Here is a 24,476-nt window from a genome sequence, read left to right on the forward strand (position 1 = left end):
GGTGTGGTCCCTCTACGTCCTCATCGACCGCACTGCCGAGGAGATCAAACAAGGTCAGGAGGGCACACACACACACACACACACACACACACACACACACACACACACACACACACACACACACACACACCAGAAATAATGCACACAGTTACACAGATATATGCACAGATACAGGCACACAGAGACACATACATATATGCATGCACAAGGCATGCATACACACACACACAACTGCACGCAGGCAAGCATACAGGCACGCACTCACACACGCACACCCAGAAAGGGTATTTCAATTGGTTTACGTGGGTTAGTTGTTCTGATCGGGAGATAGGACTCGAGGAGGCGACCAGGACATATTGTTTCTGGAGCTGACAGAACTAAGCACCCGCATTGCTGTCAGCATGTTCCCTCATGCTGGCATGTAGAATGGAGTAGAATAGAGTGGGAGTGTAATGGGGAGATGTCTGTCACTCCATAGTTGGTGAGGGTCTTTTATGCACAGTGTGTCGATATTAAAGCAGTCAGTTCGGTGGCTCCCAACCAAAACCCCAAAGAATTACTCATACTAGTTTGACCTCATCAAGACTGTTGTATGGTTGAATAGACTCACTCACCGGTTCCAATGGTATCCCTTCTCCCTGACGTACTCAACACACAGCATGTTCATTTGTTTTTGCATTGTATTATTCTTCAATTCAGCAACTTACAATTTTTCTACAAAAACAACTTTTGATGTATTCTATTTCTCGAGGAGATGTGAATGTCTGATTTGATTGAACATTGTCATTTCTCACTGTGACACCCTTTGTATTCGTGCAGAACAAATATTGCATGCTGAGTAGAATTACACTAGTGTGGAAAGTGGCACATCAGTAATAATAAATTGTTTATCCATCTGTTGGTGTTTTGGTGAATCAATGATGCTTACGATTTCTTCATTCATGCAGCGGGAAGAATCCCAGGTAAACATGTTTCCTTTCATCTGTTTCATCTGTTTCAATTGTTTCCTCCCTCCCTGACGATCTCTCTGTCGAGTGCTGGCTTTTATTTCCTGCCTACCCCTTTTTTAAAAGCTCAAACCTATATCACAACACGGTAGCTGTTTGGTTAAACTTAACACAATACCTGTCCCATCCGGTGATGGGATTAACATGAAAACAAAAGAGAAAAGGTCCCCCCTCAGGCTATATTCACTGCGTCTACCGAGTTACAGCCGAGAAACAATTAGATTATGGCAGAAATTCTCATTGATGTACAACTAATCGTGTAGTTGGATCACGGAGCATCTTTGCTAAGGCATAAATCATTCACACAATATAGACGGCATGCGTTCAGGGAAATCAATAGCCGGTACAAATACTCAGGACTCATGCAGTCAATTCAGACTTAACTGTTTAAAGTTGGACCATTTTTTTTATTGTTTTACTTCTATTATTAACAAGGTTTTCCTCCAAGTGGGAAACTGCAGGAGCACAGATGACTGTAGACTTAGGGGCCGTTGACAAAGTGTTAAAAATGCATGCTTCAAAGATAATGCTTGTTTTTCATCAAGTAAGAATGAGCTGTTGCCTTCTGTGATTCTGCCAAATTGCCCCTCTGCCTCACACTTTGAGTCATGCTACCCTGGGTGTGGCGGTGGTGGTGATGAAATGTTTAATAAGAAAGAAATACAATTTAAACCATCCATCTTCCCTTGTATCTATTTTCCTGTGCTATTGTGCTTGTGTATCTTTTTTTCCCCCCTACCCTTGATTAACTGTTTCTTTCATACAAATCAATTTATAAACGTATCTGTAGAGGTGGTCATCTCCAGGTACAAAAAAAATAAAGCTAGGCTGGCCAAACTTTAAAAAAGATCTACCAGTCCAAAAGAGTTTGAAATGACTAAGAAACACTGATACAAATTGCATTATTACAAGGTTAAGTCTAGTTCATTATTTCTTTACCCATTGGGGATGCTCAGTACTATGTCTTCCGTTCTAATAAACATCTTAAACATAATAAACATAATTCTGGCTGAACTGGCAGTCTGCCAAGGCAAGACACCAACTCCATTCTGGAGATGCAAATGGCTGTACCGTAGATAATATAGTGTCTTCCTTCACCTGGACATTCCACCTCTGACCGATGCCTTGGTGTTAAAGTCTGTAGTTTGTAAGTTTGTAACCTTTCTCTATTTCTTCTTTTTTTTGTCCCTCCTCTGTCCCCTTTGCCCAGGGATCCTTGAATGGCCGTTCTGGACCAAGCTGGTGGTGGTGGCCATCGGCTTCACGGGGGGGCTGGTGTTCATGTACGTCCAGTGTAAGGTCTACATCCAGCTGTGGAGGAGACTCAAGGCCTACAACAGGGTCATATACGTCCAGAACCGCCCGGACACCTGCAAAAAGCTGGCTCTGGAGAAGCCTCCTCTGATGGAGCCCAGTCTGGAGAACAAGGAGGCCCTGGCCCCGGCCCTGTCGGACACAAACTCATCCCAGTACACAGAGACAGAAGAGTACAGTATGGAGGTGCTCCACGTCTGAGCTCCCTGCCCGCCCCCCCCACTCCCACCGCGCAGACACGGCAGTATGGCACAATGTACATGTACACAAAACAGTCCGCTGTTGATGGCGGTGGATGGATGAACTCTGCTGCGGTGAACACCGTCCGTCCCCTTGATGCCCAAGGTGATTTTTGTTTGAAAGTACCCCCCTAAACACCCCTGTCATGTGACAGGGGGGCGGGTCTGACAAGTACAGGACCAGCAACGACCCCTTACTCATCTTGAACCGACGTCCGTCCAGTTTCCCGCTTTTGGAGCCCTGTTTCAGGTCTGCTTGCGGGCTCCTCTCAGTGTTTCCCAAGGAACGGAAGTGTCTCCATCGACAATCTAAAGAGGCCTGGATGATGCCACCCTACCCATTTTCACCAAGACGCACAAACGTACAAACACACGTACACAAACCGTTAGGAAAGCCGGACCGAGAAACGCGGCCTCTCGATTATCTCTAAATGTTTCCGTTGCGTGGTTTTGATTTTACTGCGCCGACAGGTTTGGATATTTGAATTGTTTTACCTGCGGCGAGTGTCAGGCACAACTAACCGTGGAGCCGCGAGTGTCCCATGACCGGATGTTTCCGGAACATTCCAGGTTTCCCGGGCTACCATACACACACAGCTGTCGGTTAAAAAACACAAACAGAAATGTCTGGACCAAAGCGTTAGTTCTATCTGCTTCTCACTTGATCTGACCCCCAAGCCCTGGTCCAATCTCCCATGCATCAAAGCACTTTCTTTTCATTGTGGTCCTTGTTGTAGTTGTTGTTTTCGACAGACTCCAGAAACTCTTGGATATATACCCCCGTTGTCCTCTGAAAAGATTCAAGTCTTACATCCAGTGGAGCGATGTGAGGGAGAAAGAGAGAGAGGATTTGTCTGTCCCTGATTTATATTTCATCTTGTTTGTGCCCTTGTTTTAGCACACACACACACACACACACACACACACACACACACACACACACACACACACACTATATATACACTCCTGTGGATTACGAAAAAAGGAATATTAAGAATTATAATGGAATCCTGCTGAATCAATCATTTCCAGCATTCGGTCAAAACCACAAAAAGTCATCACCACCAAGTGTCCTGTTTCCACCGTCTTTGGTACCTCGGGGGGGTTATAGTTAAACTGAAACACTCAGATGATGAAGATCTCCCCACCCACCACCCCACCCTGCGTCTTCATCCCCAGACTTCCTCTTATTTTAACGAAGGCTTCGAGAATGTAAACTGAAAAAAACAAAACCAGAAAATCATTTTATTTTCTTCTTTTTTTTTTTACCGGCCGCAGGAAATTGCGAGATAATCTCCACGTCATGAATTCATGTTTAGACGTTCGGAACACGGAAAAAAAACAACAACAAATAAAAACACACATCAGCAGCGTATTTTCTATCTTGTGAAATGACACCGTCTTTGACGTCATGGTACTCCACGTGGCAGTTTTTAAAATATCTGTTCATTCGTTGTGCTTAATCATATGGGATATGACTTGAGAAATCCTCTGCTTTCCTTTTTCCTATGCTGTGCTCTTCTTGACCCTCCCCCTCGTCCCTCCCCCGTCTCCCCCGTCCGTCCCCAGCCAGGGCAGTCCCAGCTCCCGCTGACAGAACCTGCTGACCGCTATCATGGGAACACAGGGAGACACGTGTCGCCATGGTCCCCTCGTTGTTTTGCCATGGTACCGCGGTCAGCCTCTGGGGCGGACGATGATGTACTGTCACTCTCCGCAAACGGGACACCCCTGCCTGCTTAGCTTCGTTTGACACAAAAGGGTCATGCATGAGGCGGACAGCTGATATGTTGAGCACACGCCGCGTTGCTCTGCATGTATTTTTTAAGATGAGTTGGGGGATCCGTTGCACCCTGAACGGGGGGATCGCGTTTCACCCCAGGGGTCCCGTGACACGTGGAGAAAGTGCACGTTGCTGTTGAACCAGAAAAATCACAAGGTGATGTGTGTTGTCCCTCTCCCCGGGTTAAGCCTTTTAGGCTACAGGTCTTGCAGAGACTATTGTATATATATATATATATATATATATATATAATGGGTAAGCAAGCACTTCATCATTGATAGACTGATGATGACTGATGTCACTGTATTTTTACCATTTTTATAAAATTGTAATAGCGTTGGATAACAACGGAGGGTTAATTTTTACCAATCAGCGAATAATATTAAAATCGAAATATATTTTCTTCCAGCAACGCAATGTGTGATGGCAGTTGGTAGCCTACCTATGTTACTGCTAGCCTCCCTAATGCAGCAGGTGCAGCTGGACAGAAGCTGTCTCTGTTGCCACCTGCTGGTCAAGTTAAGTTACAGTTATAGCAGAGGGGAGCGGTGGATTTCTCGAGATGATGTGTTTTGGGCTTACAGTCTGTCGCAAAGTGCTTTTGTGTATTTGGGAGCACAGCAATTCCAGGCTCATGTTGAGCCTAACAACCATTCCAGTTAACATACATTTTTACAAACATCTTTGATACCAGGACACTGTTCATAAAAACTAACAACGGTCCAAGCTAACAAGTAGTCGTAGTAGTACTGCTGAAGGAAAACAACCGGCGCTTTGTTTCTCAGTACTGCATACTGTATTTATGTACATGCCCCCCTCAATGACTTGGGAATCCAGAGTCTTTCATCGGTGAAGTCGTGATGAGCCCAGAGAGTTGTGTGTTGTTGATGACAAACACGTTGGATCAAGATCCGAGAAGTGGTGAAGATGCTCCCAGACGTGAACTCCCATGAGGCTCTGTGCAGTTACACAGACAAAAAAAAAGTGCAATTACCCTTTTGTTGTGGTTCTATTCTATAGTCATTTACTGGTGTTTTGAAGCTCAGAGACTTATATAATTATTATATAATATACAATTATATAACATTAATTATATATTATATATGATTATTGCTTAACTTTGTGTAGTATTTATTTTAAAAAGTAAAACATCATGTGTAATCGTAATTGTATGCAACTTTCACATAACCTCTCAGGCATTAGTCCTCATTCATATCTTCTTTTTCGCTTTATTTTTTGTTATGAAGGCAATAATGTATAATAGAGTATTATGTCCAATTGTGTCCACCTATTGGACACAGTTGGTTCATAATGTAGCCCTTGAAGCAGATTAGGTCTTTTTGTCACTGTCTTGTGTTCAATTATGTTATACATGTATGATTTTCTTGACTTTAACTTAAAAAAATACCTGTTGATTTAGTTTTTATTTTAGATATGTTTTTTGTGATTATAGGAGCTGGCTCCTTTACATTTTTTTTTATTTTATGAACCCAGACAGCCTAAAATATGAATAACATTAAGACACTCATGAAGCCATCAGCCACAACTATAACCATGCTAGTCAACAGCTCTAACCTTCTATTATTTTTTTTTGCTTCTAGAAGACAAATCGAATCAGGGCCTAAATGCACCTTCAGAGGTCAATTTTATTTCTTTGTTTTTTTCGACCACGCGTATAACTTAATTTCGATTTTCTTTGTGTCTGGGAGAGTGTGACTTGCATACAACTACGGTTTATTTTTACTACTGACCGAACTGGCGCATACACGACTGTTCCCCTGTCTTATATCATTCCACACGTTTGTCTGTGAATTTTACTTTGGCATAGTAACTGTAAAAATTAAAAAAAAGATTTGGTAAAAGTAATTTTACGTTTTTTAAATGAAATATTGATGTGTTTCAATATCATTTCCCATGTTTGAACAGAAGTATGTAGAATTAAAAAACGATCTAATAAAAATGCAGAAACTCTTAAAGTGTTGTAACTGCCGGATATTTATTTTTCAAGGTTTGAAAAATGCAAAGATATAGTGACCATATAGGACATCTAGATAAGTTGGATATAATAATTTGTTTAAAGGAAAGTAGTAAAGGGGTACATGTGTTCTATTTTGTTTTGTTCCTGAGGATTCATGCAAATAGATAGTAGGCTAAAATGAGTTCCTGTAATCAATGGTACAGCATAATATATATGCTGTAGATGCCTCTAGATGATAGATGTTGAATATCTATGCAAATGTAAGTACATTTGACACACACACATACATATACAGTACGTATATTTACAGCCTTATTTAAAGGAGTTGTAAATATAAGGTTCTAAAGAACCGGTTATGTTTTTTCTTTAGGTCTAACTTGAATTTTATTTTCCATTTTGCTCCCAATATCTTTATTTTGTTATTGTTTTGTGATTGGATTGATGTTTGGACATTCGTGGGTTGAAATTTTTTTTTTTAATAACTTCAACCTGAAAAAACATAACCGACCCGTTGAAATCAAAGCTATTCGCAGAACAATTGTTTATTACAAAAGATAAAATTGACTATTACAGACGAAAAGCGGAATAACACCACCTTTAATATAATTCTACAGTAGCAAATTTGGCAGCAAAGAAATTCTCAAATTATTTCTATCAAAGACTAAAATAAAATAAAAATGGAAACATGGTCTTCTGTCCCACTGTTGGAAGAACCTTCTGGTCCTTCACACGGCAACACTGTTTGGGATCTTATCTGGTGACATGTAGTAGTATGGCAGCCTCTTCCCCTCATTCCTCAGCTTTATGAGCGTGCTTATCCCGGCCAGGACCTTCCGGAACTTTTTCATGGCCTCCTTCACTGGCTGCTCGATGAAGTGCTCGTCAGGGTACATGCCCAGGTACAGCTGGGGAGCAGAGAGGCAAGCCGTCAGAAAATCATTGTCCAAGTCCTTACACAAGCAGTGTAAGCAGTTCTACCAGTTCCTGGTTCATGTGAAGGCTAAAACTGAGGGGAAACAAAAATGAAGTCCAACCGTGTCTAATAGAGATACCACACGATACTGAAAAACAAGGCTTTGGATTGTACATCTCCGATAGGAACATTTAAAGTGCCATAGTTTACCACCAAGTGATATTGATTGGTTTATAGCCATTTAAAAATCAACCTTGTAATGGCAGAAGTATGATGGATAAATCTGCCTGGACAGTAGTAGAGTAGAATGTTATTCACATTTTCACTTGAATCAAATGTGCAAAAATCCTATGATGGTTTACGGAAATTTTTTAAACGAATTTAAGTTTCAGAGATGGAAAATATGTGAGTCACTTTCTCATGAATGTAATATCATATTAATATAATGGTTTCCTCATTCTGGGAAAGAGGACCACAATACAGTTGAACAGATAACCGGTTTGCTTAACCACAAAGATATGAATGGGTTTGGCAGTTGCACAATTCTGAACGGTCACTGCAACTTCACAAATGTGCTTCCCAAAATTAAAGATGTCTGCACTCCTTGATTTTTGCGAAACATTTTGCAATAAATCTTTTGCAAAACCTGCACTTGTAGCTGTGGGAGTGAGTTAACCCTGTTATGGTAAAAGTTATAGCAACCTAGTCACCATAAGAGAACGTTGGTATTTGTACGTTTCTGCAAACCACTGGTACTGGTAATCTCAACATTTCTGAACTGTAAATACGTTTTATATCAACGTTTGTAGAGATGTGTAACTCAACAGAGTGTGTTTTAAATGTTTGTTGTGCTTTTGATGCGATATATTTTAACTTAAAGATGAACATACGACTCCACTTAAGCTTTAAAGAAATATGTTTTTTCGTCGCTCAGTGATGCATCACCCATCTCTTTGCTGTGATTGGTTGAAGGCCTATCCAAAAGCGTCCAGAGGCATTTTGGTCTGCGCCCGTTGGTGACACCCTTTGGAAATCAGAAATGAACGGAAGGTTTCAGACTAATTGCATATGTGCATATATTCGGAATCTGGCCATCATTTAATTTTCTGTGACATGCACACGTATAGCCTGTATGTTAAACACAAATGTTAACCTATTGTACGAACACAATATTCTTAACCACTTCCGCTACATTAATGTTTAGAAAGTAGGCACAGTTCCAGGTGCCTTCAACTTTCTGAATTATATGTAAAGTGTCTTTTACCAAAACGCAGATGAATGACATTGAGCCCTTCAGGCATTTAAAGATAAATTATCGCAGCTTGAGCGGGAAAGTCATACATTTTACGATGCCTTATGAAGCTAAACCCTTATTTGTTTTAAATAAGTCAACATCAGTGAGAGAGCAGAACAAAATAATACTTCCTCTTTGATATCTGACTGGTTTACCCAGCACCCCCTCCTGTAGTGAAAGTTCTAAGTGAACGTTTTCAGTAAACACATTTATTGCAAAAAGCGTTGCGAAAGTAAAACCTGTGTGGATTTGTCACTTTGTTAAGCGGGGGACCACATTTGTGAAGTTTCAGTCACCGATGAGTTGTGTTGTACTGGAAGATATAAGCTTGCAGTTTTGATCTCATTGAGCAAAAGTGGCATGACAAACTGTCCCACTGTCCAAAAGTCTGAAATGCTTTGACACCCGTGATGAAGGTCTTCATGCACCCCATCGCCCTTCCCTCTGTACCTCGTTCTCCTGGTACTGGCTGAGGGCCCACACGGCCCCCAGGTGCCAGCAGGACCGCCCGCGGTCAGGGAGGCTCTCTATGATCAGCTTTATGTCCGTCACGCCCTTCTCGGTGGGCGGGGGCATGCGCATGGTGGAGGGGGAGTTAGGGATCCAGGAGCACCAGTCGTACTACAGGGTACACAACAAGGAGGGGGGGGGGGGGGGGGACAGAGGATGGCTTGGCGTTTCACCTTGTAGTGTGCTCGACCATCTTCTTATTTTGAAACAGGGCATGAGTAAACGTCAATGAACAGCGTATCCGAGTGCAATGCCCTCCTATGGAGCACTACAGAAACACATACTTTACTTTAATCACATCACCATGCTGTCTGTTGAATTCCCCCGAATCCAATGAAAAATTCATTAAAAAGATGAGTTGTGTCACTTAAATGTAAATCTAAATGATAACTGCTGAATGAAACACAGTCCCATACAGTGTGTGTGTGTGTGTGTGTGTGTGTGTGTGTGTGTGCGCGCGTGTACGCATGTGTACTGCATTAAGTACCTGTCCAAAGTTGACAGCAGCATGCTGGGAGGAGGCTGTGAAGATGACCACAGTCAGGTACTCAGTCAGCTCCTCAAGGGTGTTCAGGGACTTGGGGAACTCTGGAACGACGAACAGAATAGGAAATGAGAAATGTCTGGGTATGGCGAAAGCAGACAGCAACCATCGTTTTGCAAGCGCACTTCCGGCCTTATGCCCTTGCACAAAGCACACGGTGATGGAGGTGGCGGTGGTGAAATGTAAGCAGGCCCGCAGAGAACACTCCATGGATGAATCCATCGCGCTCTAGCTGTTAAGCATTCACAGATCCAACCCCCTGGTCCACCATGACTGAAATGGGGTTTTAAATATGACCCACCATGAGATTATTTTAGAATAAAACAGACTAATATCACAACTGTCTGCAGTCTACGTACCGCAGGATTCAATGCCCTGCATGCCAAAGTTGACCACGTCTTTGACAAAGGCCTGGATCTCCTCGTCTTTCTGTACCACCTCATCGCTGGCGTAGTAAATGTTCACCACATCTGACACAAAGCTGGTAAGAAAAGACACCATTAAATAGATTCAGCCGGAAATCTCAAGTTACTCTCTCATTTAAACTTCCCCTTTGCTTCAGTAAACTATGTGTTATCCATTCAGCTCTATCCATTTATGACCCTACCTTAATTTTCTCTCTCTCTCTCCTATTATCACACACACACACACACACACACACAAACATGTGCACAAACATGTTCTGCACACATTTCCCTGTCCATCTACACGCAAAAGTCGCTCTTAGAAAAACAAAGTTACACACACAAACGCAACAACATACACACACACACACACACAATGATATTCCTTAACGATGTTGGCAACAACACTTCTCTCTCTCGCTTTCCCTATCCCATTCTCTCCCTCTTTGCATACAGTGGGGCAAAAAAGTATTTAGTCAGCCACCAATTGTGCAAGTTCTGCCACTTAAAAAGATGAGAGAGGCCTGTAATTTTCATCATAGGTATACCTCAGCTATGAGAGACAAAATGAAAAAAAAAAAATCTAGAAAATCACATTGTCTGATTTTTAAAGAATTTATTTGCAAATTATGGTGGAAAATAAGTATTTGGTCAATAACAAAAGGTCATCTCAATACTTTGTTTCATGCCCTTTGTTGGCAATGACAGAGGTCAAACGTTTTCTCTAAGTCTTTACAAGGTTTTCACACACTGCTGCTGGTATTTTGGCCCATTCCTCCATGCAGATCTCCTCTAGAGCAGTGATGTTTTTGGGCCTTCGCTGGGCAACACGGACTTTCAACTCCCTCCAAAGATTTTCTATGGGGTTGAGATCTGGAGACTGGCTAGGCCACTCCAGGACCTTGAAATGCTTCTTACGAAGCCACTCCTTCGTTGCCCGGGCGGTGTGTTTGGGGTCATTGTCATGCTGAAAGACCCAGTCACGTTTCATCTTCAGTGCCCTTGCTGATGGAAGGAGGTTTTCACTCAAAATCTCACGCTACATGGCCCCATTCATTCTTTCCGTCACACGGATCAGACGTCCTGGTCCCTTGGCAGAAAAACAGCCCCAAAGCATGATGTTTCCACCCCCATGCTTCACTGTAGGTATGGTGTTCTTTGGATGCAACTCAGCATTCTTTCTCCTCCAAACACGACGAGTTGAGTTTTTACCAAAAAGTTCTATTTTGGTTTCATCTGACCATATGACATTCTCCCAATCCTGTTCTGGATCATCCAAATGCTCTCTAGCAAACTTCAAACGGGCCCGGACATGCACTGGCTTTAGCAGGGGGACACGTCTGGCACTGCAGGATTTGAGTCCCTGGCGGCGTAGTGTGTTAGTGATGGTAGCCTTTGTTACTTTGGTCCCAGCTCTCTGGAGGTCATTCACTAGGTCCCCCCGTGTGGTTCTGGGATTTTTGTTCACCGTTCTTGTGATCATTTTGACCCCACAGGGTGAGATCTTGCGTGGAGCCCCAGATCTAGGGAGATTATCAGTGGTCTTGTATGTATTCCATTTCCTAATAATTGCTCCCACAGTTGATTTCTTCACACCAAGCTGCTTACCTATTGCAGATTCAGACTTCCCAGCCTGGTGCAGGTCTACAATTGTGTTTCTGTTGTCCTTTGACAGCTCTTTGGTCTTGGCCATAGTGGAGTTTGGAGTGTGACTGTTTGAGGTTGTGGACAGGTGTCTTTTATACTGATAAGGAGTTCAAACAGGTGCCATTAATACAGGAAACGAGTGGAGGACAGAGGAGCCTCTTAAAGAAGAAGTTACAGGTCTGTGACAGCCAGAAATCTTGCTGGTTTGTAGGTGACCAAATACTTATTTTCCACCATAATTTGCAAATAAATTCTTAAAAAATCAGACAATGTGATTTTCTGGATTTTTTTTTTCATTTTGTCTCTCATAGCTGAGGTTTACCTATGATGAAAATTACAGGCCTCTCTCGTCTTTTTAAGTGGGAGAACTTGCACAATTGGTGGCTGACTAAATACTTTTTTGCCCCACTGTACCTAAAGTACATTCAACAAGGCAAAACATCTATAAACATCTATATTCATTGGATAATTATTAGATGGTGATTCTGCATCAAACATTTGGTAGGCGATAGCAATAACACCACCAGGGTTAATCTTAGCACCCCGTGGGTGTTTCAGACACTTCTGATTAAACCATTCACCGAATACCAAATTCTCATCGATAAATCTGTTAACAGTTAGCTAACAGACCTCTTGGTGGCATCCCACACTTTGTTGCCATCATCTCTGAAGAAGTAAGTGGGCAGCTCGTCCACGCTCTCCATATTGCGGGCCTTGATGGAGTCGGGGAAGCACAGAGACTTGAAGGTGAGGGTCTTCATGGCTTTCTGGACCAGCTGGACGTGTCCACCTCCACCTGTGCCATTGGCCTGGAGGAAAGGAGAACACGACAGAGCTGTGGACGTGCATCATCTCAAATGTTGACAACCATTTTTTTTTGCGTTGGTATGCTTTTTACTTTTGAAGAGTTAGACAGGATGATACATGAGAGAGAGAAGGGAGGACATGCAGCAAAGGACCACGGGCAGAAATCGAACCCGGGTCGCTGCAGTTATGACTGAGAATGGTACGCGCTCTACCCAGTTAACCACCGGGGGCGCCCCTGATGTCGTTTTTTAATGTAAAACCATGTAAAGAATAAGTATGATAACGTATACCATTTGGTGCCTGCTTTTCATCAAAAGAGTCTTGCAACACTGCGATTGTATGTGTGTTAAGACAAGATTCCAACATTCCTAGAACAATGTGCCAAGAGGGAATTCAAACCAAAAACCTGTTGCACAATTAATGACATGCTCTACGTTCTTTTACCTCTACTTGAGAGTACAACATCATCATTTTCATTCTCCTTGGGTAGCAATTTTCGGTATTCCCACCTGTGACCGCATGAAAATAAAGAACCAGTCACATCTCGTCTTTCAGGCGTCATGGTTTTCCCTTACCTTGTCGAAGATGCCGAACTTGCAGATGAGCTGTTCCCGGGCCTTGGTGTTGATGGCGATGGTGTAGCGGATGTGTGGCACAAGCAGCTGTGAGGGATGAGGAACAACCATACAGAACATGAGTGGACCGCCCAGCCACCTGAGACGACCTGTGCGTCCATGTCCCTCAAGCACATGGGAGCACGTTGACCACCTCAGACACACTGTTGTTTACGTTGACATTGAGCATTTCTATTTTATTACTGCAGCTCATTATGTGTGCCCATAGTTCTTTGGCTACGATTTTAGTACTATACACTACATTACCACGTTATCATTACCATGATAATCATTATTCACTCCATCTCTTTCTTCTTAACTACTACTGCCCTGTACTTCTGCCGTGAATCCCGACATTCCTCATCTGAATAGAATGGAACAAAGCTCAAAATAACATCTGATCTCCATCGTTGATCCGTCGATACGTCCGAGCGACGGAAGAAAACGGTGGGGGCATCACCTTGTAGATGGGGTGGACGGCGGGAAGGTGTCGGAACATGGACACTCCGAACATCTCGGATATCAGGTGGGTCCTCAGGAGATGGGTGATGGTCTGATGCACGTGGAAGTCGGCCGAGCGCACCCAGATCTTTGCAATCAGCCAGTCGTCTTGACTGTCGCTGGGCAGGAAGATGGGGGCATTCTCACCAGGCACCTGACTCAACTGGGAGGGCAAAGATGAAGGAAGGAAAGAGGAATAATATGATGAAGATAGAAGATGATGTTACTATTTTGCTATTTACCCATTCAGCTGACACTTTTATACAACCTATTGTGAGTTTATCTGGATGCATATTCCCATTCAGGAGCATGTAGGGATAAGGGAATCTTGCTCTGGGAGGCCATGCAGGAAGACAAAAGATATTGGGGTTTGAACCCAGAACCTTTGTTCTAGGTCAAGGATTCAAATTGAATGGGTGTCAAGAGCTACTGGGTTCGATCCCCAATGGCAACAGTCATCTCTAAGCAAGATGACTTACCCCTGTTTATTGACCTCAAACCAAGTAACATTTACTGTAGGGTGGCTTTGGAAAGAAGCATCTGCTTTATCAATAAACCCAGCTCATATATGTGATGCTGTTGTTCATCTCTGGCCCGGCCACACGGTACCTGTATGGCCAGGGGGAGGATCTTGCTCCCCACCGTCCGGTAGAGCAGACAGATGGGCGCGGCCAGGTACTGCATGGTACAGGGGTCTGTGCAGTTGGGGGTGATGCCCTCCAGCACCTCGTAGTCTGCGATGTAGATGTTCCCCGCCTGCAGAGTAGAACCCACGCTCACATCAGAGGGTCACTCCTCCAACCTGACCACACCTTGGTGGTTGTAAAACAGACAGCTGGCCTCGTTTTTAGGAGGTTTAAAGGTACATATTATACCACCAGGTGGGAGTGTGATAAGCCGTTGGAAGCCGTTTGGAAAATTTGCCTTTTCTGACATCACAAGTGGGCGTGTCCACCTAGGTGTGCTGGATAGATGAGCAACGTTTGCTACAGTCCACTGGGTAGGCTGGTAGACTGATCTATCCAGCACAGATCTAGGTGGACACGCCCACTAGTTATGTCAGAAAAGGCAGATTTTCAAAACGGCTTGTTGTGGTTAGAAATGTTGAGGAAACCAGTTATAACAACTCCCTATAGGCTAAGGATATGTTTGATTTCTGATGCGCTACGATATTATGAGAAATGAAACAAGGAAACATTGTAAATCTTATATCACCATCTAACGACTCTCTCTTTCACCACTTTCAAATATAGGGACTCCATCGGTTGGTCACTTAGTATCTTTCACTCTTCTAGGCCTGTTCGCATTGCATGCACCCGAAACTTAACAGCCTGCACTCTTCTTAAAAATAAAGGCAGGGAGGTGTGGAGGAGAATTGTGAGCTAGTATGGTAACGCTCCAGTGCAGAGATGACCTGTGATTACCTCTAGTTCTTCTTCCAGGGTAAGGTCTCTCTCCAGGCAGAAAGCCACCATCTCATGGGTGACAGGGAACTTGTCTGGGAGTTTGGTGCACTTTTGGAGCACCACTGGGTTGCACCCATTCAGGAACTGGTAGCCAAACATGAAGTCCTCCTTCCAATGCTCCATGACGTACTCTGTAGAATCGAACTCAGTGTTATTTACAATGTAAATAGAGGATTGGCTAGTAGTTTCACGTCGACTTTTATGTAGCCCTTTACACAGTTTTCATGATAGGACACGCCCTTGCCTTGAGGCAAGAAAGGTGAAGAAGAATGAGAAAAGCAGCAGTTGTTCATTCATGCAGGAAACCAACCTGAGATGGTGTTCTTGATCTTCACAAAGATCCTCTCAAAGTCGCTGAAGTCGCTCCAGGAGGACTGGAACCTGTGCATGAACTGGTTCAAACACAGGTTCTCCATGCTGGAGAGAAGGGGCACAGAGTGTTAGCCCTGGCAAAAAATGTCACTTCTAATCATCACTGCCTCATCTTTCCCCACTTGGGGTCGCCTACAATGGAGATGGCTTTTTTATAAGTGGGAGATATTTGACAGTCGATTTTGGATGCAAACTTATTGATGGGGCAAGGTCCCTTAAATACAAAGCTGATGAATCATAGCCAAAAGGAAATGACTACTAACTACCACAGAAGGACATTCTTCATGGCCGTTTGGGAAAATTAGTGATTCCTAAATTCCATGCGTACACAGGTTTCCCATGTGCATGGGAACACAGTGGTTGATATTGTTTGGCCAACAGGCTGTGGAACAACTTCAACAGCTTCATTTTCACAGTTGCTAGAATCCTGAAGGTCAGATCAGATTGCATGCAACAGCATGTAATATGACAGAACTCTAGCTTGATTATTCAGGCAGTATAGGCTACAGCTTGTTGAAGGGATTTCCGATATATTGTCGGACACGTTTTGCATCAAAAATGTACAAATGCAAATATGATAGCAAAACAAAAATGCATTCTTCCTCTACCTGGCTAACACTGTCAAGAAAATAAAATTGACAATTTTATTAACATGAAAACAGGAAAGTTGGAAATAATGATTTATAACATTTGTTTGAAAAGGTTGTGCCAGCGCCAATGGATGTAGGTACAAAGGCGAGGACCTACGCTTTACTGTAGTTCAGTACAAAGTCCACTCCCTTCTCGCTGTCAAATTGGATGTCCCTGGGCAAATCCTTGTGGTTGGCTGCATCTATGCTCATTGGAAAGCCTGGTTGCCACTCTTGCCATCTGAAAAGAACAGTAAGGATCGAAATCAACCTACCCAGCCTAACCAGTTTGAAAAATCGCTCAAAGTTCAAGTACAGCCAACTCAATCTTACTTGTACATCCTACGCCGCATGTCCAGTTCCTGCTGTCGGTGCTTCTTGGCAATCATCGTCTTTTCATTCTGACACAAACGTGCTGAAAGCAAGACACAGGTTTAGGAAACGCTGCATTGAACTGAAATACTCCTCATCATTCCTTGGAGTATACACCTGAAATTATGTGGTAAAAGGTGACCATATATTTATTCATTTATTCATTCATTCATTTATTCAATGTAACATCATGTCGAACATAACAATATCAGGTCAAAACATAAGTATTGTGCCACAATTTTAGTATCTGGGCATTATCATTGATTCTACTCTTTTTTTTAAAGCACACATTAAGAAAGTGTGCAACAGGGTCAAGTTTAGCCTAGCCAATTTTAAATATATTACAAATTCCCTAACTTTTAATGTTGCCAAACTTTACATGGATGCCATGATTATGTCACATCTTACATACTGTATGACAAGCTGGGGGCAAACTAACAGTTTGTCATTAAAGCCATTAGCAACTCTTTATAAGGGGAACACTCAAAGTGTTGGACCAGAAGCCTAACAGTTCACATCATTGTACTATATTAAATAACCGTAAACTGCTGAGCTGGGAAGATGTAATCAAATATAAAAACATCTGCCTGGTTTTCAAAATTCTGCATAACACCGCTCCTCCTCCTTTAAAGTCATTCATGATCCAACGTAACAGCAGCAATCAGATCACCAGAAGCGCCACAGGGGGTGACCTTCTAAATCCCATTTAGAAAAAGCCCATTTGGTCAACAATCATTTTCTGTTAGAGCAATACAAAATAGGAAATTCACTACCTACCACTATCAATGATATACATACATATTCCACCTTTACAGCACACCTTAAAACATGGCTGTCCGACAACTATAATTGCACACATTAATTTCTGTCAGACGTGATGTGTGTGTTTGATGTGACATAGTCTTAGTCATTGTTGCTGCCGCTCCATCTCTGCTACCTGCCTGCATGTTCTGCTCTATGTGCTTTGAATGTGATCCTTGTGGCCTATTTTCCCTTGTCTCCTGTGTGTTTGTGTTGTTGTTGCATGAACTGCCTTGATATCTTTGCCATCATCTGTGCTTGCCTGTTTGTTCTTGCTCCATCTGTGTGCAATATGTTTGTTTGTCTTTTTCCCCTTTTTGCTCAGGCCTGTTGTAATTATAAATGTAATGTATTCAAAGGGGACTGTCCACAAAACTATAAACAGTGGACCGGCCTACCACAGGTCTACAGTTGGACTGGCCTATCACAGGTCCACAGGTTGACCGGCCTATCACAGGTCCACAGGTGGACCGGCCTATCACAGGTCCACAGGTGTCTATGTACCTTTTCCATCTCTGAGCACAACTTCCTTTTCGTCCACCAGCCAGCGGAAGCAGGGGAACTCCAGGTATTCGCCCCCTGGGGTCTTGACTGTGATGTACCTGCAGTACCAGTCGTCCTGCACCCAGTACTTGTTCTTTTCAATCTTCACCAGCACGATCTCGCCCAGATCCTCACCCACGGTCACATCATAGGAGTCAACCTGAAGCAGTCAATCATTCACCAGTAAGCCCCAATATTTCCCTCTTCTAAAAAGAGGAATTTGGTCAGTTGGTGGTGATTATGTTAGTTATTAAATACATTCTGGTATATTTGGAGCAAAGTATGAATTTTCAAGGAGCAGGTCTAAGGGTTCAATGCTTTGATATTTGTATGTATATACATTATGTGTATCTATGATGAAAATGTAAACTAAACTGATTGGAACTTTTTTCCACTCTGAAAAATCTGAAATAATAACATTAAAGAAGAAAATCAGGTTAAATTTAGTATCAAATATGGATGATTGATTAATAACGTAGCTCTAGAAACAATATCTTTCTCATATTTACTTCATTTGTTTTCATTCCCCTTTTTCTTAAACAAATACCAACAGGGCTGTTAGAAAAATGCACATGAACGACACGCATGGACAAGACTGCAGCATTCCACTAGCCCAACATAAACCCACCGCTCCTCGTTCAAAGTCGTTGTACATCGGTTTGTCCAGGAGGGTCCTCTCGCTGCACTGCTCCGTGCCCATCAGTGTTATGTAGATGTAGTCGTCAGTGCCCGCAAACCACTGGTTGCCGGTGGCCACGGTCACCGTGTAGGAAGGCATTACCTCCGAGCCGGTCGATGCGAAGCTGGAAGGGGGGAAATCTGAAAATCCAAAAACAGTCACAAAAAGGGAGCTTAAAGCAAGGTACAGTTCTAGCCTGGCCCAGACTCTGGTGCAGGAAATATACACTTCTGCACTTCTCTTACATCTGTTCCTGAAAAGTCTTGCTCAATCTCCGCCCCCCCCTTCTTCAACACCTTTATTTATGTGTGGGTGGGTCTGTGTATATCACTAGCCTGAGATATAATCTACCCTGCAGTCCGTATTTTCGTAAAAAACTCTTTCTCTTTGAAAATTAACTAGGTCGGTGCGCCAAGCATTCAAATAGAATAGAATAGAGGAATAGACTCCTTGCTCCAATTACACTTCAATGTGAAAAAGAAAATACTCCAATGAATACCTTTCAGGCCACGGTGAACTAGATATTACTGTTTCTATTGATGTCTGAAGCCACATCTGTGAAATATTTCACACATCATATTTACAAGTCAAATGAAGAAGTAACAAAAGAGGCAAATAAGAGATAGTGATTCAAATTAGTCTCACTTCTTCATAGAGGAACTAACAAACATGTGTATTTGAACTGACAGAAAGCCTTTCTCTTGGTAGCAACTAATGGTTGTGTGTACTGTGTGTTGCAAGGTGAGGGTAACCCAATGCTGGCAATATGTTAAGTCAATGATTGACAAATCTATAATATTGCTATGTTGCTCGCCCAAACACGAGCGACAATCAATGTGCTTGAGGTGTATTTGAGAAAGGCACACCTTCCACATTCACTGGCCAGGAATGGCGTTTGATGGGGGAATATGAATGTTAGTGTTAATCAAAATAACTAAGGTGTAATCTCCAGTGTTGAGTTGAATAAATATGAAGGCAATCCAATTACCATTACCACAATATTATTACATCTATAAACATGATTTATACAACTTTGAGAAAAGGTTTGTGAAATGTCTCTGAATCCAATCAATCCCTTCTGACAGGATTATCATCCATTGGTCATAGTTATTTCTTTGGTTGCAGTCTCTCTATATTGCAGGCCTGGCTGACGGGGGTCAGCCAGGCCTGCAATACAGACCTTAAGAGATGTCCAATGTTGCGTTCTTTAAGAAAGTAGTCCAATCCGGATCGCTTTTAACTCACTTTATTTGTTAAAGTATTTCGGTATGATAACTATGAAGCAACAGGAGGGGAATTGTATGGACACGCGTGTGAGCGACAAACAGAAGGCCTCTGTATCTAACTCCCTAGTATGGACTGCCGGATGTTTCTGATTACGTTGGCTCCAGGCCCTGGTTTAATACCGAGTAGGCGTGGCATATGTGACGTATTGGCTCCGCCCTACTCCCCTGTCTAAAGGTGCTGCCATCTGTGGCTGAAATAGTTATTGCAGCTTATATGTCGGGTCCTGCCCCCCGTGTGGCTATGTATAGTAATTACAGCGTATGCGTTCGATCCTTCTTCCTAGTGGCTATGTATGGTAATTACGGCTTATGTGTTCGATCCTACTTCCTAGTGGCTATGTGTGGGCAGCTTATGTGTTCGATCCTACTTCCTAGTGGCTATGTATGGTAGCCCATGTGCTTAAAATACGTAACACCAACTGCCAGCTCTCTGTCTCTGGCTCTGTACAGGCCAGCAGGGCAAGCAACCAGTCACGTACGGTTAGCCATGGTTGATTATCTCTGCAGTGTTGTGCCTGAACGCGTTCACTGAACGAAAGTTCATGAACTCATTCATATTTTGGGCGAACGTGAACTGAACGTACTGTATTACTGCCTGATGAACGTTACTGTGAACTCGTTCATTCTGGTGTCAGTGAACGGCACGCTCACTCGGTTTAACTTCGTTCAATGGGGGGGTTATTTCTCTGTCAACACGGCGGATGCGCGCGCAGATCGCCGTGTTGTTTAACCGGTTGCCATGGTAATCTCCGTGCGGTTCATTTGCAGTTGAGGTGTTGCCAGCTTACTGTTACATTAAACTGTAATCAGAAAAGGTGGTTATATGCTATAGACCCAATAGTATCTGTCATATAAAGGCTGGGACGAATTTCATATTATAAATATGTACACTTTATTTTGAAAGTATAGACCAGCGCGATTCCCATTGAAACGAATGGCGCGGTGATTATTCTTCAAAACGAGAGCTGTTAAATTGTGGAAAATGAATTAAACTGTAATCAGACAAAGCAGTTATATGCTATAGACCCTAGAGTATTTGTGGTATAAAGGCTCAGACGAATTTCGAATTATAAATATGTACAATCCATAACGTTAGCTCTCTGGCTCATAGCTCAGCGGAGTAGAATACCTCCTAGAATCATTGCTTGTTGGCCGGAAACGGAAAGGGGGGCTGTTCACGTTTGGTTGTAGTCTTTTCGCTCGGTTCTCCTTCTCATCAGTAGGGCTAGAACCGAGCGAAAAGACTACAATCAAACGTGAACACCCCCCCCTTTCCGTTTCCGCCAACGAGCAATGAGTCTTCCAACAGAAATCAATGGGATTTACAAAATGCGCTAAATGTGCAATAAAACACGATAGAAACTGTATTTCGCTACGATACTTGATTCAACCACTCTATATCATCCTAATCATCCTAGACAAACCACACAGGGGGCTCAATGTTCAAAATACCGGAAAAAATGAAAAGCTCACAGCAACATATTGAAAAAAAGAACTATGAACTAGTTCATTTTTTGGAACTGTGAACTTAGTTCAGAATTTTGAATTATGAACGTTTAACTAAACTAGTTCATTTTAAAATTTGTGAACTGAACTTTGAACTAGTTCACGAAGAAAGTGAACTTTCCCAACACTTTATCTCTGCTCTACTTTATGACATACCCGGCCTGCACATCCTACTTGACTCAGTACGTCACTGATTCATTGTTGCCATGACACCAGCTATTTGGCATAATTAAGTATAAAAGTAAAGGTAAACTTTTTAGTGAGGCTAGAGTTCTGCTGTTCCAACTACGGAGCGGTGGATGGGCACTTTGACAAGATGAGGTCGTCAGCAGTCTGATCCAACACTGAAAAAAATGACTTTTAGGCATTGTAATATACTTATTAAAAAGTAGCAATTCTTACAGTGTAATATCAACTTTCAATAGGATCTAGAACAAAACATGAAACTGTAGTGATTACATTATGGGTTTGTGTTCCCCTTACTGTGAGTGATCGAGTGGGAGGGAACTAGCTATGAGACACGGGGGTCTAGGGATAGTCAAGTAGCAAGATGTCAAAAAAGGCCTTAGTTTTTGAGATACACCCACCCGACTTAGAACTAAACGCAACCATGTTTTTTCTTATCTTTAAGGTCTCTCATTAATGAAATGGAGTGTTGCGAAACTTTCTTTTGGGGGGAAAATGTGTTTTTGGGCTATTCTTTAGACCTGCCCCAATCCCTGAAAAAAGCAAATCTGAATAGGGCAAAGGTGACCAAAAAGCCTATAACATGAGAATGCTCACTCTTATCTCCATCAGAATTGCTGAGGTATGAACCAGGTGTCTACCCTACATCACCAAAAAGTCAGAATGTAATTTACCAAAAGGAATACTGAATAACAGTCCTTTAACATAACTTTAGTTTAGGCGGAAATTGTACTTTCTTAGTGAGGACTTCTTTACTTTCTCTCATTTACCAAAAAAAAACATACATTTATGTCAAATAGCTGCTACTCCATCACCTAGGATGCTATTAAACAATAACAAGTTGGTTGTGTGAAGATATCTTGTACTGAGTGCATAGAAAATGAGACTAACTGTTCTCTGTCTGAGTTGACATTGTTGGATTACATACAGTACTCAATCCCTGGATTGAGGCAATTATATATGTGAGCAAAGCACAATGCCATATTCAATCACACATGATGTATGCGGCAGGGACAACATAAAGCCATGTAATAAATAGTGGAAATATTAATTTATGATTTCAGAAGTAATATATGTTTTATCCAAAGGTGCACAGAGAATTGCAGGGGCCTAAATACAGAGAGCCAATCACAAATAGATGATTGAGATTTAGTAGTTACTTTAAGCAGTAAATTGAAGCCAATTCAGTTCAACCCATGACAGCAGGGGAAGACCTGTGGTTTGTTAGCTAAATAAGCTGTAAGCTAAATCATTACACCTGGCTGTCCAAGAGGAGATATATGCACTGATCTAACCAGGAAAATCTAACCAAGGACCACCAATAAGATGACCGATAATGGGTAAGACACAAATTTATACAAATGTGATACTACTCTTTTTGAAAAGTTTAAATTTGAGGCCTATTTTATGTTACCAAGAACATGAGTAAAATTAATAGTTATATTTTTCACAGTTCACAGTAAAAATGGATCCAACAGAGATGGCAAGCAATGCACAACTTGATGACAAGTTGTGCTTAATATGTGAAAAGCCTCTAGAAGGAGATAAGAAGAATCCATATGTCAGGAAACCTACCTTAGAAGGACTCACAACAATATTGAAGGTTGCTCAGGAACGTGGTGATGAAGTCCATGAGAGGATATCCCCCCACTCGGATGACATCTTGTCCTTTAAGTTTAAAGCTTCATATCACAAGTCATGCAGGGCTAGTTATTCTAGTTCGAGTCACTATCAGCGTACTGCCATTGAGCAAGAACCAGCCAAGGGGCAATATCAGAGCAAAAGACTGACCAGAGAGCCAGGATTTGACATCCGCAGCCAGTGCTTCATTTGCAGCCAGAAAGCCACAAAGAAAGAAGGCCTGACCCCTATAAGCACTGGTACAGGAGAAAGCACAAGGTCAAAGGTCCTCGATGCAGCCGCAGAGAGGTTTGATGAGAAAATTCATCTTCGCATGCTGAATCATGTCGACCTATTTGCGTATGATGCAAAGTACCACAAGAGCTGCCTAGGACACTACATTTCAAAAAATAACATCACAGCAGCCAGAAACAAACATCTTTCAGAAAATAAATTAAATGAACATGAAAAAGCTTTCATTGAGCTAACTGAAGAATTAAGTAAGACCTTGTTTTACAAGAAGATAGTTACCACACTAAGTGCTCTAACTCAGAGCTATGTGGGAAAAATAAGCACTACTCAAGAACCTGCGAAGTATCCAGCTTGGAGACTCAAAGCAAAGTTGAACCAACATTATGGAGAGAAACTTATCTTCATTGAACGTCCTGGAAAATCAGATCTGATCTGTTCTGGTGCCATTACAGTTGGTCAAGCAATGAAAGAAGCGGCTCTTCTCAGAGAAAAAGTTACAGAAGATAGGGAGACATTGCCGCCACAGAGAAGAGAGTCTCTAACTGATACACAAATCCTACACCAGGCTGCAGGTATATTAAGGAAAGCTATGGAAAATGTAGAGCATGAGCCTCAATTCTACATAAGCAGTGATAAGATGTCCCCAGTCCAGTGCAGTAAATATGTACCAGACATTTTATATGATTTTGTGAACTGGTGTGTTAGTCCACATGCATTTAAAAAAGTGCTGACCTGTAATGATGACCCAGCGACAAAAGATAACATACGTGTTATAACATTTTGTCATGAACTAATTGCCCAGTGCTGCAACATCCGTACACCTATCACACTTGGACTGGGCGTCATGATCCATCATGAGTTTGGGAGCAAGGCCATTATCAACAAGCTACACACAATGGGTCATTGTGTCTCTTACACTGAAGTGCGGCAGTTTCTCACATCTGTAGCAGCAGATCAATTGCAGAGGAGCAAAGGCGTTTACATCCCAAATGGCCTGTCAAGTACAACAGATAATGGCATAATTGATGCTGCTATTGACAACTTTGACCAGAATGAAGAGACACTGGATGGAAAGAATACCACACATGCCATGGCAATGGTTGTGTACAGAAGAGGTGATGTTGCTACAGTACACAACCCCATCAAGAGAATTCCAGAAAGATCTCTCACAGCTCTAAACTGTGATTTGGACATTGAAGAAGTTCATAG

General features: G+C 42.4%; 2 protein-coding genes across 5 annotated transcripts in view; one reads left to right on the forward strand and one right to left on the reverse strand.

Annotated features, from left to right (window-relative positions):
• marchf8 (membrane-associated ring finger (C3HC4) 8) overlaps positions 1–6,319 on the forward strand; it is a gene marked incomplete at its 5' end in the record, with an annotated part of 53,655 nt that extends 47,336 nt beyond the window's left edge. For all 3 annotated transcript variants that reach the window (XM_079729161.1, XM_079729163.1, XM_079729162.1), the window contains 3 exons: positions 1–53; positions 948–962; positions 2,218–6,319. The exon at positions 1–53 is cut by the window's left edge and continues 83 nt beyond it. In XM_079729161.1, the coding sequence (XP_079585287.1) occupies positions 1–53; positions 948–962; positions 2,218–2,522 (373 nt within the window). In that variant the 3' untranslated portion in view covers positions 2,523–6,319. The remainder of the gene's footprint in view (positions 54–947; positions 963–2,217) is intronic.
• Positions 6,320–6,901: 582 nt separating this feature from the next.
• On the reverse strand, positions 6,902–18,956 carry alox5a (arachidonate 5-lipoxygenase a). Of its 2 annotated transcripts, none has more exons than XM_079729160.1 (15): positions 18,917–18,956; positions 18,367–18,557; positions 17,700–17,898; positions 16,356–16,437; positions 16,141–16,263; positions 15,332–15,438; positions 14,980–15,152; positions 14,165–14,311; positions 13,515–13,718; positions 13,016–13,102; positions 12,264–12,442; positions 9,942–10,063; positions 9,526–9,626; positions 8,979–9,149; positions 6,902–7,226 (listed from the first exon to the last, which is right to left on the reverse strand). In XM_079729160.1, exons 2-15 carry the CDS (start codon positions 18,514–18,516, stop codon positions 7,047–7,049), a joined length of 2,025 nt encoding a protein of 674 aa, XP_079585286.1. In that variant the 5' UTR covers positions 18,517–18,557; positions 18,917–18,956; the 3' UTR covers positions 6,902–7,046. The 2 variants fall into 2 exon arrangements, with proteins under 2 accessions (XP_079585286.1, XP_079585285.1); XM_079729159.1 differs by lacking the exon at positions 18,917–18,956 and adding an exon at positions 18,663–18,772.
• Between the last annotated feature and the right edge of the window lie 5,520 nt (positions 18,957–24,476).

The sequence above is a fragment of the Pollachius pollachius genome (genome assembly GCF_949987615.1).
Source record: "Pollachius pollachius genome assembly, chromosome: 2".
NCBI classification, from domain to species: Eukaryota; Metazoa; Chordata; class Actinopteri; order Gadiformes; family Gadidae; genus Pollachius; species Pollachius pollachius.

Bases quoted from the DNA above. Each gene is read 5' to 3' on its own strand.
- alox5a (XM_079729160.1), bottom strand. From the start codon at position 18,516: ATGCCTTCCTACACGGTGACCGTGGCCACCGGCAACCAGTGGTTTGCG. The intron at 15,439-16,140 runs GTAGGTCCTCGC...CCTTCTCTCCAG, and splicing joins GTACTGAACTACAGTAAAGC to CATGGAGAACCTGTGTTTGA. The intron at 13,719-14,164 runs GTACCGTGTGGC...TTGCCCTCCCAG, and splicing joins TCCTCCCCCTGGCCATACAG to TTGAGTCAGGTGCCTGGTGA.